General features: G+C 33.8%; 3 protein-coding genes across 4 annotated transcripts; 1 reads left to right on the forward strand and 2 right to left on the reverse strand.

Annotated features, from left to right (window-relative positions):
• Positions 1–597: 597 nt before the first annotated feature.
• On the forward strand, positions 598–15,658 carry LOC139856984 (serine/threonine-protein kinase SAPK2-like). Of its 2 annotated transcripts, none has more exons than XM_071845695.1 (9): positions 598–987; positions 1,125–1,199; positions 2,499–2,600; positions 2,784–2,816; positions 2,943–3,035; positions 3,158–3,250; positions 3,754–3,858; positions 3,956–4,054; positions 15,196–15,658. In XM_071845695.1, the coding sequence occupies exons 1-9, from the start codon at positions 868–870 to the stop codon at positions 15,484–15,486; spliced, it is 1,011 nt and encodes a 336-aa protein (XP_071701796.1). In that variant the 5' UTR covers positions 598–867; the 3' UTR covers positions 15,487–15,658. The 2 variants fall into 2 exon arrangements, with proteins under 2 accessions (XP_071701796.1, XP_071701795.1); XM_071845694.1 differs by having other exon boundaries at positions 600–987; positions 2,763–2,816; positions 15,196–15,651.
• A 181-nt stretch (positions 15,659–15,839) lies between these two features.
• Positions 15,840–16,875, reverse strand: LOC139857811 (wall-associated receptor kinase-like 22). The gene is made up of 2 exons (XM_071846650.1): positions 16,672–16,875; positions 15,840–16,472 (listed from the first exon to the last, which is right to left on the reverse strand). The coding sequence occupies exons 1-2, from the start codon at positions 16,873–16,875 to the stop codon at positions 15,840–15,842; spliced, it is 837 nt and encodes a 278-aa protein (XP_071702751.1).
• Positions 16,876–17,527: 652 nt separating this feature from the next.
• On the reverse strand, positions 17,528–18,433 carry LOC139857814 (wall-associated receptor kinase 2-like). Its single transcript, XM_071846652.1, has one exon. The coding sequence runs from the start codon at positions 18,431–18,433 to the stop codon at positions 17,528–17,530; it is 906 nt and encodes a 301-aa protein (XP_071702753.1).
• Between the last annotated feature and the right edge of the window lie 453 nt (positions 18,434–18,886).

The following is an 18,886-nucleotide window of genomic DNA, read 5'->3' on the forward strand; positions in this document are numbered from 1 at the left end:
GAAATAGAGTGAAACCTCAATTCCCGTCTACAGTGGCAGCAGGACATAAAACCTTCGATCCCCGGAGATCCGACCGTTGAATCTTCTTCATTTTTGGGCTGTGTCTTCCTGACATCAGTGCCAACATTTTCAACCGTTGAATTCGTCTCAAGTGGTCTGTAACCCGAGTTACAGCAGGTCGAACAGTAGCAGAATTTTGGGTGATGAAATTTTCTTTTGTCTTTAATTGTTTCATATACTTGTTGATTATTGTTGTTGATGATGTTGTATACCTCTAGTTGATCTAGAGAAGGATTATTGTATTGCTCTCTTTGTTGATGATAGTGGAATTTAAGTGGCTTACGAGTTCTGTGGTTTTTACTCTCGATTTTGAGGGGTTTTCCACATAAAAAGTCTCGTGTATTTAGTGTGTGCTTGATTATTGTTTAGCTACTGATTTGGAACAGATTTGGGTTGGATTTGATATAGCTTGTTTGTTAGTTTCCTCACGAATTTATACGGGTCGGGAAAGTATTGGTCAAACTAGTTTATTTCAGCTTTGTAGATTGTCTGTGATTATTTTCCCATCAGTTTCGGCCCTCGGTGAATGTCAAAAGAAAGAAGAGTAAAGACACAGCAAATAGAGGTTACGCACAATTCTTTATAGCCAATATTTTTAATGTAACTATATTTCTATATATAGGAAGTGATCAGTCAAGTCTACTCTTCTTTCACCGACCCATACTACCCTTCTTCATCACATACCTAACTTGTGGAAATATTCAATTTTGGTTGCTCATAATTCACTGACAATCAAGAAAAGAAAAAAAACAGGCTAAGGTGTGTGGGTATTGATGATTTGTGTTTATTGATTGAATTAGGGCAAATATGGAAAGATATCAACTTGTTAAAGAAATTGGGTCTGGTAATTTTGGGGTAGCCAAGCTTGTTAGGGATAAAGGGACCAACGAGTTGTTTGCTGTCAAGTTTATTGAAAGGGGACTAAAGGTTTGTTTGTTTGCATGTTTTTCTTCATAAAGTTTTAATTTTTATGAATCTTTTGATTGATCGTTATATGCAGTTTATGTATTGATCAATGCAAAATCATCTCTGTGTATGATTAAGATATTTTTTGAACTTTGCAGATTGATGAACATGTTGAGAGGGAAATATTGAATCATAGGTCGTTGAAGCATCCAAATATTATCAGATTCAAAGAGGTTAATTTGATGTTTGTGCCTAAATGGTTTTATAAAACTGCGTAGTTATCTATTTAATTTAATGTTGACTGCAATTGCTAGTTGTTTTGATAGTCAAGCGCTGCCCAATTACTTTATTGTATCTTATTACTAGTTGCTTACTTAGATACATCTTCTGATTACATTGCTATAAATTATTTACTGTACTGTATTATTACTACCTTCATCCCAAAAGTCAAAATAAAGTCAAATTTTGACTTCAATGATTCAGGCATAGCCATTTTCAAATCTAAAACAGGTTCATTGAATTTTGCTAATCGGCTCACATTGCTATTATTTCCTTACTCCTCAGTCCCAATAAGTGACAGTTTGAACAAAACTAGTACAGTACTACTTACATTTCACATTTTTATTCCATTAGGTGTTTATATGCTAATTAGTTCTGTTCAAGATAGTAATTTATATAACCTGTAATGCTTGAGTAGTAATCTATGTAGCCAGTGACACTTGATTGCATCTACTAATTAAATACTCACCTGTTCCCGAAGGGCAAGCTTCTTTTTGAAATTCATATTAAAAATTCCAAATTCAAATTAAAACTATCATATATTTTGTAGCCTATTTTTAAGATTTCCCAGTTATTTCTTTTGTGTTGACAAACATAAATGGATGAGTTTTCCCTGTTAGGTTACTCGGGGATATTTTTATTTTAATGTGTGCGGCTTTATCGGGTTATCCCGTGACTGTTTTCGACCCTTTCCCTAGCCACCCCAAGATGCGTTATCAGGACACCAACCACTAGGTTGTCTTGAGATGGCTTGTCTTGAAAACAATAGATAGATATTAGGAGTATAATTTTCCTATGCAAACACAACAAATTTCATGTCAATTTTGAAGTTAAAAGAGAAAGGCATTTTGCATTTAAAGGTCACATAACATAAAAAAAAAATGCCAAGTGCTGATTCTTTGATTGTAATTGAAATATGAGTTAAGTAGCTAGTGAGAATATAGAACCACATTTAGTTGATTATTCATTTGCGCGAAGCCTTGTTAGATATGTGAGCTCAACATTTACAACTGTTGGGTATTATAAGTTACATGATTTAAACTAAAAATTATTTTGCAAGATTATAAAAAGATTCAACTTGTTTGCAATAGTTTTAAGTTTGACTTCACATCTCTTCTCTTACATGTGTATAATCGAACGAATTACTAGACATCAAATGGTTATATGAAAACTGCCACGTTTCCATATTTTTAAAAGGTATATGAATATGAATAAAGTGTTGTGGTTTATGTTTTTGAGGCCATGTGTTTCAGGTCTTATTAACACCAACTCATTTAGCAATTGTCATGGAGTATGCAGCTGGAGGAGAGCTTTTCGAGAGGATATGCAGTGCGGGTAAATTCAGCGAGAATGAGGCAAGTTTCATTAATTAATTAATCTTTTATAGATTTAAATTGTTATTTCTGTAAGTTTAGGATAAAGAAGTGGCTATAACATAACATCCACATGTTGCTCAAAAGTTGAAAAAATATAGTATTATTATGTTGAGAATTGTTGTGTATTTTGATATGCATCAGGCAAGATTTTTCTTTCAGCAGCTTATTTCGGGAGTTAGCTACTGTCATTCAATGGTACATACTAGTGTGTTTCATTTTATGATGCTTTTCTTTCTTTCTTTCTTTCTTTCTTTCTTTCTTTCTTTCTTTCTTTCTATGGCTTCTAGTTTTTTTAGTTGTTGAAGGATTGGATTGGTGCAGGAAATTTGTCACAGAGACCTCAAGCTCGAAAACACACTGCTAGATGGAAGCACAGCTCCTCGTGTTAAAATATGTGACTTTGGTTACTCAAAGGTAATAACAGTAACACTTTTTTAATTTTGCGTTTGTTTGTTTCTTTGTTTGTTGGTTTCTAATCTAAACTAGAATTAAAATGATGATCACATTTTTGGTGTTTTATGTATGTAAACTATCAGTCATCAGTTCTGCATTCTCAACCAAAGTCAGCTGTTGGAACGCCAGCTTACATTGCACCCGAAGTTCTTTCAAGAAAAGAATATGATGGAAAGGTTCTTCCTGTTGAGCATTTTGTCACTTAGTTTCATGATAATAATAATAATAATAATAATAATAATAATAATAATAATAATAATAATAATAATAATAATAATAATAATAATAATAATAATAATAATTATTATTATTATTATTATTATTATTATTATTATTATTATTATTATTATTATTATTATTATTATTATTATTATTATTATTATTATTATTATTATTATTATTATTATTATTATTATTATTATTATTATTATTATTATTATTATTATTATTATTATTATTATTATTATTATTATTATTATTGTTATTATTATTATTATTATTATTATTCATGGGAAATTGATTGGTTATTTGAACAGTTAGTGGTACGGTGGTGAATTTGCCTTATTGAAACTGCTTGCCGTTCTTGTGAACATAATTGTCAAGAAAAACAGTATGTATGCTTTAGAATATATTTTTTTTATATATATAATTAACCATTGGATTGGATTGGAAATTGTAGCTTGCAGATGTTTGGTCATGTGGGGTTACGTTATATGTGATGCTAGTTGGGGCATATCCTTTTGGAGATCCAGATGATCCAAAGAATTTCCGGACAACCATTTGCGTGAGTATAATAATAATAATAATCTTCAACATCAATAATAAACCTCATGTTATTTTTGAGTTTAATTGAAATTGGTCACATGATATATGAATGACAGCGAATACTCGGGGTCCAATACGCTATCCCGGATACTGTAGAAATTTCATTGGAATGCAGACATCTTCTTTATCGGATATTCGTTGCCGACCCTGACAAGGTACAAGTACAACTTCCATCATATTTGTATTGACCAGAGGTGGGAAGTTGGGTGGCATGGGGGGTAAGGGGGGGTTGAAATGGGTCAAAGGTGGACCGAGTGTCAAGATGCTACTTCCTTTTGTTTATTTGGTTTTTGATATTGTGATGAGGTTTTAATAATTTTTAATACACTTTTGTTTCGTTCAATGTGTTTTATCGTTTTTTATTCTAGTCTGGTTCTTTTATTTTGCTCATTTGACTAAAATAATAATTTAAGTCGACCCATACTTTTGGTGAAGCTGGCTACACTTAGCAACTAGAAAAGATACTATAATTGTTACTGATAAAGGGCAAATGACAACAACAACAATACCCAATCCCACATATGTGGGGTATGGGGAGGTGAGACGTAGACAATCCTTCCTTCAACCTAGAATAAAGAGAAGTCGTCTCCACCCCGAGTGAAACACTCCAAGAGTGGGGAAGTCCTCCCTCTCTATGCTCGACGGATAGAGAGATTGCTTCCAAGGGGACCTTCGGCCAAAATATAAATAAATAAATAAATAATTAAAAAATAAAATAAAATAAAAAATAATAAAATTATATATATATATATATATATATATATATATATATATATATATATATATATATATATATATATATATATATATATATATAAGGGCAGGATCAATGGGGAAGTAACCAATTGGGGGGAAGTGGGGGGAGCAAATTTTTTTTTTTTTTTTCCCGTTCTTTTGGAATTTTTTTTCCCGGCATCAAGATCACACGAAAATATGAACATTTAGAAAACACACTTCGTGATGAATGTTATTATTTAGGCGGGAAAACGATCGACAAAAATAACATTCAAGATAATATTGTTCGTGAAGAATGTGAACGTTTTTTTTCCCATGTTTTGTGAAGTAAAATTTAGCCCGATTTAGAGTTTAGGGTTTAGGGTTTGGTGTTTTGGGTTTATTCCATAAACCCAAAACACCAAACCCTAAACTCTAAACTCTAAACTGTTCGTGTTAAAAACTCAATCTAAATCCTAAATCTAAACCCTAAATTTTTAAACCCTAATATCTAAACCCTATAAGCCCTAATATCTAAACCCTAATAGCTAAAACCTCAACATACGCTCGAAAAACACGATAATTGTTATATATTGCTTCTTCGAGCGTTTTCTCGCCAAAATAAAAACATTTATCACAAAGTGTCTTTATTAAATGTTCATATTTTCATCCCATCTATAATGTTCGTGAACAAAGTTTTTTCAAAAAACGAAAAAAAAAAAAGTTTTTGCTTCCCCCCGCTTCCCCCCGATTGGTTACTTCACTCTTGATCCTACCAATATATATATATATATATATATATATATATATATATATATATATATATATATATATATAAAATGAGACGCCATGAAAATAGTAGGATCAAATTTCCATGGATTTTAAATAATGTCTGAAATTTAATTTAGGCTCTAAGCGGCAGTCAAGTCGCCAATAAATCGACGCTTGCTGATGACTCACTTAATAGAGCCGCAAACATAAAAAAATAAAAGAGCGTACCTTATAATGTTGTGCGGATCTCAAGACATATCAAAGAATGCAATACTAGGGGAACCGTAAACATACATACCTGCATATGTGCACACATATGTGCACACATATGTGAACACATACAAACTAGCATAAGCATACTTACTCAAAAACATACATACATAAACATCCGTAAATATAAACACATACACCTCCATACCTACACACTCATACTTCCCAAGAAGGGATCCTGGTAGAACGCGCGAAAATACATAAATCACACTACATGAAGATATATGCCTACAAATACATACATACATAGATCACTATAAAAGAGGACACATACACACATACACGAATGCACACAAACCTACCAAAACCTACTCATCTATTCTAATTCTAGCCCTCCACGCATTCCTAGAATTCATGTCCTCGGTCAATAAAAGCTCCTTCAATTCGAGCTTTATTCTATCCCCCCACCTACGAGTAGGTCTGCCCCTTCTTATAACGTCATCCACCTTAAGTGCCTCGACTCTCCTAACAGGGGCAAAAAGAGGTCGCCTCTCACAATCCATGTTCTGGAATTGTTCTATATCAGAGTCTATATCAGAGTCTTGTTGATCTTCGTGGCGAACAGGGATCGGGTGTCTTCATTCAAGCGACAGTACAGAAGAAGAACGAAACGAAGTGAGAGGCGTGGGGCAGGGAAAAGAGTCGAGTCGATCAGGCTCGACGACCGGGAGAAGCAAAACGAAATCAGGATTTGGCCGAAAAAGAAGCAACGCTATGGATACCATGACCGATCACCATCGATAAAGAAACTCGATGGTCGAACAAAATTGATACACGGGCGAACAAACCTGTGTCTGGTCGAACAAAAATTTTAGATGTATATGAAATCACTTTCATTCTACATTCATGTTCTTTATTTTTCAGTATGTTTTAACTTTTAGGATGTAGGGTTTAGATTTAAGATTTAACACTAACGGTTTAGAGTTTTGGGTTTAAGGTTTAGGATCTAAACCCAAAACACTAAACCCAAAACTCTAAATTGGGCTAAATTTAAAGGGAAAAAACTGAATTCGAAAAAAAAAGAAAAAAAAGTCCTTGTTCTACAAATTCTACATAATGTAGACCAAAAATGTAGAACAAAAGTGATTTATGTGCATCTAAATTTTTTGTTCCACCACAACTGAAAAATGTTCGACCTCAGGCAATTTTGTTCGACCTCAGGCTTTCTCAATTCTAAGGGTTCTCTCCAAGTTATAGAGTTCTCATGGGATCCTCACTATATATATATATATATATATATATATATATATATATATATATATATATATATATAGGGGCAGGATCAATGGGTAAGTAACCAAGCGGGGGGAAGCAAATTTTTTTTTTTTTCGTTTTTTTTGAATTTTTTTTTTCCGGCATCAAGATCACACGAAAATATGAACATTTAGAAGAGATACTTCGTGATGAATGTTATTATTTAGGCGGGAAAACGATCGACAAAAATAACATTCAAGATAATGTTTTTCGTGAAGAATGTTAACGTTTTTTTTCTTTCATGTTTTGTGAAGTAAAATTTAGCCCGATTTAGAGTTTAGGGTTTGGTGTTTTGGGTTTTGGGTTTATTCCATAAACCCAAAACACCAAACCCTAAACTCTTAAACCGTTCGTGTTAAAAACTCAATCTAAATCCTAAATCTAAACCCTAAATCTAAACCCTAAATCTAAACCCTAAATTTCTAAACCCTAATATCTAAACCCTATCTAAAACCTCAAATACGCTCGAAAAACACGATAATTGTTATATATTACCTCTTCGAGCGTTTTCCCGCCAAAATAAAAACATTTATCAAGTGTCTTTATTAAATGTTCATATTTTCATCCAATCTATAATGTTCGTGAACAAAGTTTTTTCAAAAAACAAAAAAAAAAAAAAAAAAAATGTGCATCTCCCGAAGGGTTACTTCCATTTGATCCTACCAATATATATATATATATATATATATATATATATATATATATATATATATATATATATATATATAGTAGAGGGATCAAATGAGAACTTTTTTGGTGTGAGAACCCTGAGAACTTAAAAATACACTGAAATTCGAGCGAAAAAGGGAAATTCGAGCAAAAAAGGTGAAATTCGAGCATAAATGGGACACGGACGAACAAAAAAAGTGATATTCGAACAAAAAATTGGAAAGTCGAACAAAAAAAAGACACGGCCGAACAAAAAAAAAGAAATTCGAACAAAAACGTGTTCTACATTTTTGTATTCGAACAAAAAATTGTAGAACATGCAGGTAGTCGAACGAAAAATTGATATTCGAACAAAAATGTGTTCTACATTTTTTTTTCAAAAATAAAAAAAATAAAATTTTTTTTTTTTTGCTCGACTATGATTTTTTGTTCGTCCATGTTTTTGAATTTTGCTCGAATTTCCTTTTTTTTTGTTCGTCCGTGCCCCTTTTTGCTCGAATTTTAGTGTATTTTGAGTGTTTTTGGAGTTCCTAGAGTTCTCACACTAAAAAGTTCTCACTGGATCTTCATGTAGACAAAATTACATGGGGGTCCCTGTTGTATGTTCAAAACTACAACTGGAGTCCAAAAGAATTTTTTCATTAAATTTTTCCGTTAAAATTCATCATGTGCAGAGCACATGAGGGTATTATCGTCTTTTTGACTTTTTCTCTCTCCTTTGATGACAATCTTCATGTCTGTTAAAAACCCTAATCCGCTCTGCACCCTTTTTGAAATCAGACGCACCTTCTTTGCTTTTGAAACGCAAACGCACCCCTTTGCTCATCAGCGCCACTATCTAATTTCACCCCTTTTCATGATTCTCTCAACACCCCATATAAAAAGACCAAATTTTTTTACCTAATGATACTACTCTCTTCAAATATTGAATAGATATACAATCTAATTTCACCCCTTTTCTTGATTCTCTCAACACCCCATTTAAAAAGACCAAATTTTATTTTACCTAATGATACTACTCTCGTCAAATATTGAATAAATATACAATCTTTTTTCAAAAACAAGTCCAATTCAATACTATCTTCAATCGTATAGATTCAATATATAATCACAAAATTTTTACCTCCTCCTATTCAAGATCCGGCCAGTACGAGGTTGCAATGGCTGAAGCTACGGTTGTGGCGGCTGTACGGAAGCAGGAGGTACGGCGGAAACAAGGACGGCGAGTGACGAAGGAAGAGCAGGATGAGGAAGAAGATGTGGAGCCACCGCCATCGCCGCCAAATGGTACATTGGGTGAATATACATGCTCCATCTTACACTGTTTACAGTACATGTTGATAATTATATTACAAGTAAATTGATAATTATATTACAAGTAAATAAATCTGGAAGAAGACCCTTTTTCCCCATCTCTTCCTCCAACTTCAAAGCATCGGCTAACATCCCGGTATTGCTTAGCCCAGCAATTAAAGAATTGTAAGTGAAATTATTTGGAACAATTCGTTTATTTTTTCATTTCTACAAAAACATCTTTCGCCTCGTTAACTAGACCGGCTTTAGAGAATCCATCAACATACGCAAAAATGCAACCGCATCTGGGGCCGTACTTTTATCTTTCATTAGATTCCATAATCTTCGAGCTCTGACTAAATCCCCATTCTTGAAATACCCATCTGTGTAAACGAACTTTTGAGCAACAAGGTGCTCTTCCCAATTTTTATGGTTTAATTTTTAGTTTGATTTTGGTTTTATTTTATGTAGCAGGTAGGTAGGATATGAAGATTAGAGAACAAGATATTAATTTTTGATCAAGGGTTTTAAAAGTTTGCAGATGTAGACAAAAGAGAAAGGGAAGGAGAATATATAAAATACCGAAAATACCCTCGTGCATTGCACATGATGAATTTTAACGAACAAATTTAACGTCATAGGAAAAATGGACTCCCCATGAAACAAGTGCATACCACAGTGACCCCTCATGTCGAAAAAATTCTTTTGGACTCCGGTTGTAGTTTTGAACATACCACAGGGACCCCCTATGTAATTTTGTCTATTATATACTCGCATATATATATTACCTTGTTATAATATATAAATATATATATATATAAATGGATAGTCAATTATTGATACACAAAAGTAATATTATTGTATTACCTAAACTTGTGATATTTTTGCTATAAATAGCCATGAATGCAAGCATTAAACTTGCACCATTTCTCACACTTACAAAGTGTTTCTTTCTTTCTCTCCATTATCATCTTTGTTCTTACACTTCATTATTAGTATTCTTAATCAAGAATCAAATCACTAAAGGTAGTTATAAGCCTACTGAATTATAACATCAAGAATCAAACCACTAAAGGTAGTTATAAGCCTACTGAATTATAACACGTTATCAGCACGATAATCTTAATACTAATTATGGTTGGCTCTGCCACCTAAATGATATATGGTCGGTTATACCACCTGAATAATATATGGTCGACACTGTCGTCTAATTATCATTTATGTTAATAACATTTATATTTCTATTTTCTAACATTTATATGGCCGACACTGTCGCCTAATTATCATTTATGTTTACTAATATTTATATTTATGTTATATAACATTTATTAATGATTGCTTACATATGGTCGACACTGTCACCTACTTATCATTTATGTTATATTAAATTTATGTTTAATGTTTATATACTTATGAATATAAAGTGACTATAATTTATCATGTTGTTTGTTTTAATAGAAAATGTCGAATCTGGAAAAGCTTAAATTTACTCCTTTAGAATCAACTGGAAACAACTACATGCCATGGGTTATAAAAGTAAAAATGCATCTTAAATCAATGGGCATTCTTGAAGCCATAAATGAAAACAACACTTGTTCTGAAAAAGAACAAGCAACGGCATGTTGCTTTATTCATCAACATATTGATGAATGCTTACAAAATAATTATGTGACTGTAGAAGATCCCCATGTTTTATGGGAAGGTCTCAAAAGCAGATTCAATAATCAAAGAGAAATTTTACTTCCAGCTGCTATGGAACAATGGAGAACATTAAGGTTCCAAGACTTTAAGAAAGTAAATGAATATAGCTCAGCTCTGTATAATACATGTTCACAACTTAAATTCTGTGGACATGAAATAAGTGATGCAGACATGATGGAGAAAACTTTCTCCACAATGAATGCTGCAAACATCACAGTGCAAAGAAATTTGAGAATGCTAAAGTTCAAAACATATCCTGAACTTAATTCATATCTCTTAGTTGCAGAGCAAAATGATGAGCTATTAATGAAAAATCAGCAATCCCGTCCTACTGGTACACTTGCAATCCCTGAAGCAAATACTGCAAATAATTATAAACAGGGACAAGGACGCGGGCAAGGTCGTGGTTATAATAACCATCACCATCATCATGCCAAAAGCCATAACTATGGTAGAAACCATCCTTATGGTAATGGTAATGGGCGAGGACGTGGTCGTGGTCGTGGCCGTGGTGGTTAAAGAAATAATAATCCACGAAAATATAAATATCAACCACAAAACAAGCCCACTAAACAAGATGTTGAAGAAAATTCTTCTAAAAATTCTGAAGAATCTTGCTACAGATGTGGTAGAATGGGCCACTGGGCTAATACTTGCCGAACATCTAAACATCTTGTTAAGATGTGTCAGGATTCGCTGAAAGATAAAGAAAAGGAAGTAAACTTTGTGGATAACGTCGATCCAACAGTCACTGAGAAACCATCTGATTTATATGAAGATTTCTTGAATGTTTAAGTTGTGTGTCTTTCAAAAATAAACGATTTAATATCGTCTGTCTTTGTCATTATGTTTGCTAAATGTTTCAGTACTATCTATTTGCGTTTAAAATATTGTGTAATATTAATGTACTCACTATTTATTTCTTATATATGAAGTTCAATATGAATTTTGCTGGAATACAACATCAATCAAGTGGTGGAGATCTCTGTATAGCAGACAGTGGAACTACACACACTATACTTAAATCCGAGAAATATTTTATTGATCTAAAACCAACGGAAGGAACTATACATACAATATCAGGACCTGCTAACTTGATAAAAGGGATAGGAAAGGCAAATTTCATACTACCAAATGGTACAAAATTTTTAATAAATGATGCCTTATTTTCTCCCAAGTCAAGCAGAAATTTATTGAGTTTCTCCGACATATACCTTAATGGGTATGATTATCAGTCAGTGACAACAGAAAATGAGAAATATTTAAGTATCACTGACAAGAGTCATGTGGTTGAAAAACTGCCAAGACTTAGTTCTGGATTACATTATACACATATAAATGTACCAGAAATACATATGGTAGTTAACGAAAAATATATTGATCCTGGTGTATTCAGTTTATGGCATAACAGATTAGGCCATCCAGGATCAACAATGATGAAAAGGATTATTGAATGTACTCATGGACATCCACTAAAGGATAGAAAAATCCATCATGATACAATGGTTCCATGTACATCTTGCTCTCTTGGAAAATTGATAACTAGACCCTCACCACTTAAGGTTGAGAAAGAATCACCAATGTTTCTTGAAAGAATTCAAGGTGATATATGTGGACCAATTCATCCACCATGTGGACCATTTAGATATTTTATGGTTCTAATAGACGCATCTAGCAGATGGTCTCATGTTTGTCTGTTATCAAGCCGTAATGTGGCATTTGCAAAATTTCTTGCCCAAATTATTAAATTGAGAGCTCATTTTCCTGATTACACCATTAAAAGGGTGAGACTTGATAATGCTGGTGAATTTACATCTCAAGCATTTAATGACTATTGCATGTCTATAGGAATTGTTGTTGAACATTCTGTTGCTCATGTGCATACACAAAATGGTTTAGCCGAGTCATTGATTAAACGTTTACAGTTAATCGCTAGACCATTGATAATGAGAACAAAACTCCCTGTATCTATATGGGGTCATGCAATTTTACATGCTGCTGCATTGATTCGCATCAGACCAAGTGCAAGTCATAAATATTCCCCCCTACAACTTGCTTTTGGTCAAGAGCCAAATATTTCCCATCTTAGAACATTTGGTTGTGCAGTGTATGTTCCAATTGCGACACCACAACGTACAAAAATGGGTCCTCAAAGGAGGTTGGGAATATATGTTGGATATGAAACATCTTCAATATTAAGGTATATTGAACCTATGACATGTGACGTTTTTACAGCACGTTTTGCTGATTGTCATTTTAATGAAACATTGTTCCCTAGATTAGGGGGAGAAATGAAAAATAAAGAAAATGATGTTTCATGGTGTGAACCTCAATTAAAGTATCTTGATCCTCGCATAAAAGAATGCGAGACAGAAGTTCAAAAGATAATGCATATACAAGAACTTGCAAATCAATTGCCTGATGCATTTACAGATACAAAAACGGTGACAAAATCATATATACCAGCAGTAAATACTCCAGCTCGAATTGAAATTCCAAAAGCTGGCAATAACGTCACTCATGAATCTTTGCCACGTCAGAAACGTGGAAGACCAATTGGTTCAAAGGATAAAAATCCTCGAAAAAGAAAATCAGCTGATAATGAAGTAAAAGAAAGTGTTCAAGAAGAACCACAAATCAGTACTCCTACTGCAGAGGAGATTGATGATGTCAATACAGAAATTGCAATCAATTATGCATATTCAAAAATATTATGGAACCGAAATGAAATGAAAAATCTTGATGAGAAATTTTCATTTAATGTTGCATATGACATCATGAATAATGATGATGATCCAGAACCAACATCTATGGTTGAATGTCAAAATAGACATGATTGGGCTCAATGGAAAGAAGCAATACGAGCTGAATTAGAATCACTCAATAAAAGAAAAGTTTTCGGATCCATCATTCTCACTCCTAAAGATGTGAAACCTGTAGGATACAGATGGATTTTTGTCCGAAAAAGAAATGAGAAAAATGAAGTTACAAGGTATAAAGCTAGACTTGTAGCTCAAGGTTTTTCTCAAAGACCGGGAATTGATTATGAAGAAACTTATTCCCCTGTTATGGATGCAATTACTTTTAGGTACTTAATCAGCCTGGCAGTTTCTAAAAATTTAGAAATGCATCTCATGGATGTTGTGACTGCTTACCTATATGGATCACTTGATAGTGATATATATATGAAGATACCTGAAGGATTTAAGGTACCAGAAGCATCAAATGCAAAACCCAAAGAAATGTATTCGATTAAATTACAAAGATCTTTATATGGGTTAAAACAATCGGGACGTATGTGGTATAACCGATTAAGTGATTACTTGATAAGCAAAGGGTATACAAATAACCTTACTTGCCCTTGTGTTTTCATTAAGAAAACAACATCCGGATATGTGATCATAGCTGTTTATGTTGATGATCTTAACATCATAGGTACAAATAAAGAGATCTATGAAGCCATTCAACTTCTAAAGAAAGAATTTGAAATGAAAGATCTCGGAAAAACCAAGTATTGCCTTGGTTTACAAATTGAGCATATGCCTAATGGTTTACTTGTACATCAAACAACATATACTGAAAAGATTTTGAAACGTTTCAATATGGACAAGGCAAAACCATTAAGTACTCCTATGGTTGTTAGATCACTCAATGTTGAAACTGATCCATTTCGTCCATGTGAAGATCATGAAGATATTCTTGGACCAGAAGTACCATATCTTAGTGCAATTGGAGCTCTTATGTATCTTACAAATTGTACAAGACCTGACATTTCTTTTGCAGTTAATTTGTTGGCAAGGTTCAGCTCTGCTCCTACCAAAAGACACTGGAATGGGATCAAACACATATTTCGATACCTTCGAGGAACTACTGATTTAGGATTATTTTATTCTAACGAATCAAAACAAGATTTGGTTGGTTATGCTGATGCAGGTTATTTATCTGATCCACATAAAGCTAAATCTCAAACTGGATATGTATTCCTAAATGGAGGTACTGCAATATCATGGCGTTCTCAAAAACAAACACTTGTTGCTACATCATCAAATCATGCCGAAGTGATTGCATTACATGAAGCTACTCGGGAATGTTTTTGGTTGAGATCAATGACACAAATCATTACTGATTCTTGTGGACTAGAACGCGATAAAAGTCCAACAATTATCTATGAAGATAATGCAGCTTGCATAGCACAGATGAAAGAAGGGTATATCAAAAGTAACATACAGTTGATCTTCAACAAACAAAATTGCTATCCAAGGGGGAGTGTTATAATATATAAATATATATATATATAAATGGATAGTCAATTATTGATACACAAAAGTAATATTATTGTATTACCTAAACTTGTAATATTTTTGCTATAAATAGCCATGAATGCAAGCATTAAACTTGCACCATTTCTCACACTTACAAAGTGTTTCTTTCTTTCTCTCCATTATCATCTTTGTTCTTACACTTCATTATTAGTATTCTTAATCAAGAATCAAATCACTAAAGGTAGTTATAAGCCTACTGAATTATAACATCAAGAATCAAACCACTAAAGGTAGTTATAAGCCTACTGAATTATAACATACCTATCTATTTATACGCATTCTTATTTTATTGGTTTGTGCAGAGACTAACCATTCCAGAAATTCAAATGCACCCATGGTTCTTAACGAACTTGCCTACGGATTTGATGGCCGGAGGAAACTCTCATAATCCAAATCCAAACGAAGACATGAATCAAAGTGTTGACGAAATATTGTCTATAATACAAGAGGCAAGAACTCTTCCCGGCAATGGCATGCTCATTGATGGATCACTACCACAGCTTCTTGGTGACGACAGTATGGACTTCGATGATTTGGATGATTCAGATATTGAAGACATCGAGATAAGTGGCAATTATGTTTGCTCATTGTGAAAGGATTGAAATATATCTGCTTTTATAGGTTTTTTTTTTTTTTTTTTTTTTTTTAAGATATGCTGGTATACAAGTTCATACTTTACTACGTTACAAGTATCTGTGATATCCTTCATTTGCTTTATAACGTTTCCTTGTCTTGTATATATAAGGTTTAAGCGGTTAGTGTGATCAAATTTGGTTGTTAGGTTTGTCCCTAGAACTCATAAACATTTTGAGCAAATAAAAAAATTATGTATTTGCAAAACTAGTTGACATGGGGCCGGCAAAAGGGAGGGAGAGAAGATTGTGTACAAGTACTTTTGCAGCCTGGTGCAGTAAGGGCGGGCAGTTAGTTGTAGGAATCATTATCATTAATCAAATAATATAAGCGGCTCAATAATATATTTGGGTTTATTGGTGGAGATGATAGAAGCCGCCTTGCCCTTTAGGAGGTGGTATGATTGACTTATGTGTTGAAGTTGGTCTCTCACTTGTTTCATGTTAGGCCTTTTTTTGGCCTCCAGTTCCACACATTCCCTTGCAAGCTTGGCAAGTTTCTTGATATGCTGCTCATCGACCACCCCATCTTTCTTAAGTTGATTGTCAAGAATTGTGAACAAGCAACCCTTTTCAAGAGAGGAGATAAAAATTTTGGCCAAACCCAGTTCTTCTTCTTCACTAGTTTCAGTACTTCCATTCTCATGATGATCATGTGAAAATGAAAACACCTTTCTGCCTGTAAGAAGCTCTACAAGAACCATACCAAAACTATAAACGTCACTCCTCTCGGTTAACATTCCTGAATGGAAGTACTCAGGATCTATGTAGCCAAATGTCCCGTGCACCAATGTTTGTAAGTGAGTCTTATCAACTGGAATGAACCTTGAAATGCCAAAATCAGACACCTTTGCGGTGTAGTCATCCGTCAAAAGTATGTTTGAAGATTTAATATCTCTATGAATAATTTGTGTGGTTGAGTGAATGTGAGTAAGAGCTTCTGCAGTCTGTTTGGCTATGTTTAAGCGCCTTTCGAATGTTAAGGAGGAGGAGGAGATAATAGTCTTGTTGTTGTTGTTCATGTAGGTGTTGGTAAAGTGTTTTGTTGGTTATGAACTCGTAAACTAGGAGGGGAGTTTGTGTCTCCAGGCAACAGCCCAAGAGTTTGACGACATTTGGGTGGCTAATTTCTGATAAAATGATCACCTCATTTATAAACTGTTCGATCTGGTTCTCGTCAATTGACTTGGATTTCTTAATGGCAACCGTTGTTGTTTTATCTGCTGCTGCTGCTGCTCCTAGTGTACCTTTATATACTATACCATACCCTCCTTCACCAATTACGTTCTTCTTGTGGAAGTTATTGGTTGCCTTTTCAAGATCACCTGCTGCAAAAATCTTGGCGGCCATTTGGGAAGTAGTTGTAGTTGTAGTAGTAGTAGACTGCTGCTTTGATTCGAAGAGTATTTTCTGTAGAATTAAGCCACCATTTTTCTTGAAGAACTTCTCCCTACTGTTGATAAGTCTCCTTTGTTTGATTCCCTCGTACAGAATAAATGTTAGCACAAAAGATGCCGCAATGCCCGTGCTAATGCCTGTAAAGCACCAATATATACAATGAGTTGGTTAGTAAGAAGATTAACAACGAGACCAGAATCTTATGAGTTATATATATATATATATATATATATATATATATATATATATATATATATATATATATATATATATATATATATATATATATATATATATATATATATATATATATTACTCACCGTAGAAGACCGAAATTGCTGAATAATAGCAGCCACTCCCAGTCCTTTTACCATCACCATGCTGCCCGAACAAACATGAACAGCTGTAGCTTCCGTTCATGTTAGTACAGCCGTGTAGGCAATCATTTTCAGGTCCTTGGCACTCGTTGATATCTGAAAGTAATTATCACAGATAAATGCTAGCTTTTAAAAATCTGTCTTCTTATTAAATATGATGTTAATTATTAATGTTAATGATTGATGATATGGTACTATTAACTATTAATTAACTACAGTAATAATAATTATAAGTTAATAACAATAATAATAATTTTACCTTGACACCCGTTTGGAAGATATGGGTTTCCCTGGTACCCTTGAGCACAATGACAACGATACCCCTGGTGGTGGTAACTTTGAATGAAGTCAACAGTGTATGTGTGGTCGTCACATACACTATTCTCTTTGCAAAGGTAAGTTTCTGGATTCTTCTTCTGAGCTTCTACACAGCTTGTGCTCCCAAGCGACCATTCTAAAACCACCGGGAAAGATCGATTAACCATAGTATCAAGATCCGTTTCACGAAACCAGTAATGATGTTTCTCAACAACAAATGCATACACACACTTGTTATAACTCCACTTTCCAACATATCTTTTTGTGTTGTCTTGTGCATGGATCCGGAAACTAGTAACCTTATAAGGAACAGGAACCTGGCTGCAACCCATGCCTAAACATGAACCATCGGTTAAGCCAGTGCAGCCGGTCATTGATAAACATCCTGTTATATAGTTTTCACTATTAATATACTTCATGCTGGATCTGGCATCACACCCAACAGTAGTAAACAAGTTGTGTGTGCTTGAGACTGGAAACCTTGACAACATTATTTCGGGTTCTAACCACCTAGTTTTTGCATGTTTTTTGTTGTAACAACGGTAGCCCATTGGTAACGAGCCACGCATATAACCATCAAGTGATACACTTGACAGTTGGAAACTGGTGTTATATATCTGTAGGCTTGTACAGTTTACATAATAGGATCTGCTCAAGTAGCAATCTTCGGTCGTCCCAAAAGGATAAGGAATTGTCACATTCCCACATTTATCTGGGCAGTTGGGCAGAGATTGAGCTGCGGTGTTGCTGCTTCTTGATAGTAATACAATCACTATCATCACTTTCAGAACAAAGCTTAGTATCATCAACTTCATTCATAGGGAATTAACCTACATATTCCGGTTAATTACTTTCTTATTTAAACCGTTACGAGCCGGCCTTGTCTTATGTAATGTTAACAAGCTGTTAGGTTTTCAATGGTGTAGGCACTTTGTAAATGTGCTCAAACAAAGATAGCTTTACTGTCTGATGAATTTTTGCTGTTGTTGTTATTGGCTACCTGAAAATCTGTCTGTTTTATAGCTTGTCTTTTAGTATATAAACATAGCTTCGGAGATATCAATTTTTGTGACTGGACCCATATTTTGTTGGCTAGCTATTGATTGATGAATCTATTACCATAACCTAATACGCAATTAAAGTGATTGATTGATGAATCTATTACTACTAAATTATTAACTAATACGCAACTAAAGTGAGGTGAACTTCACACACCACTTTTTGATCTATGTATACTTTTGTCTCATAAATTCACAGTTATGCCCTTA

The sequence above is a fragment of the Rutidosis leptorrhynchoides genome, chromosome 7, assembly GCF_046630445.1.
Source record: "Rutidosis leptorrhynchoides isolate AG116_Rl617_1_P2 chromosome 7, CSIRO_AGI_Rlap_v1, whole genome shotgun sequence".
Lineage (NCBI taxonomy): Eukaryota > Viridiplantae > Streptophyta > Magnoliopsida > Asterales > Asteraceae > Rutidosis > Rutidosis leptorrhynchoides.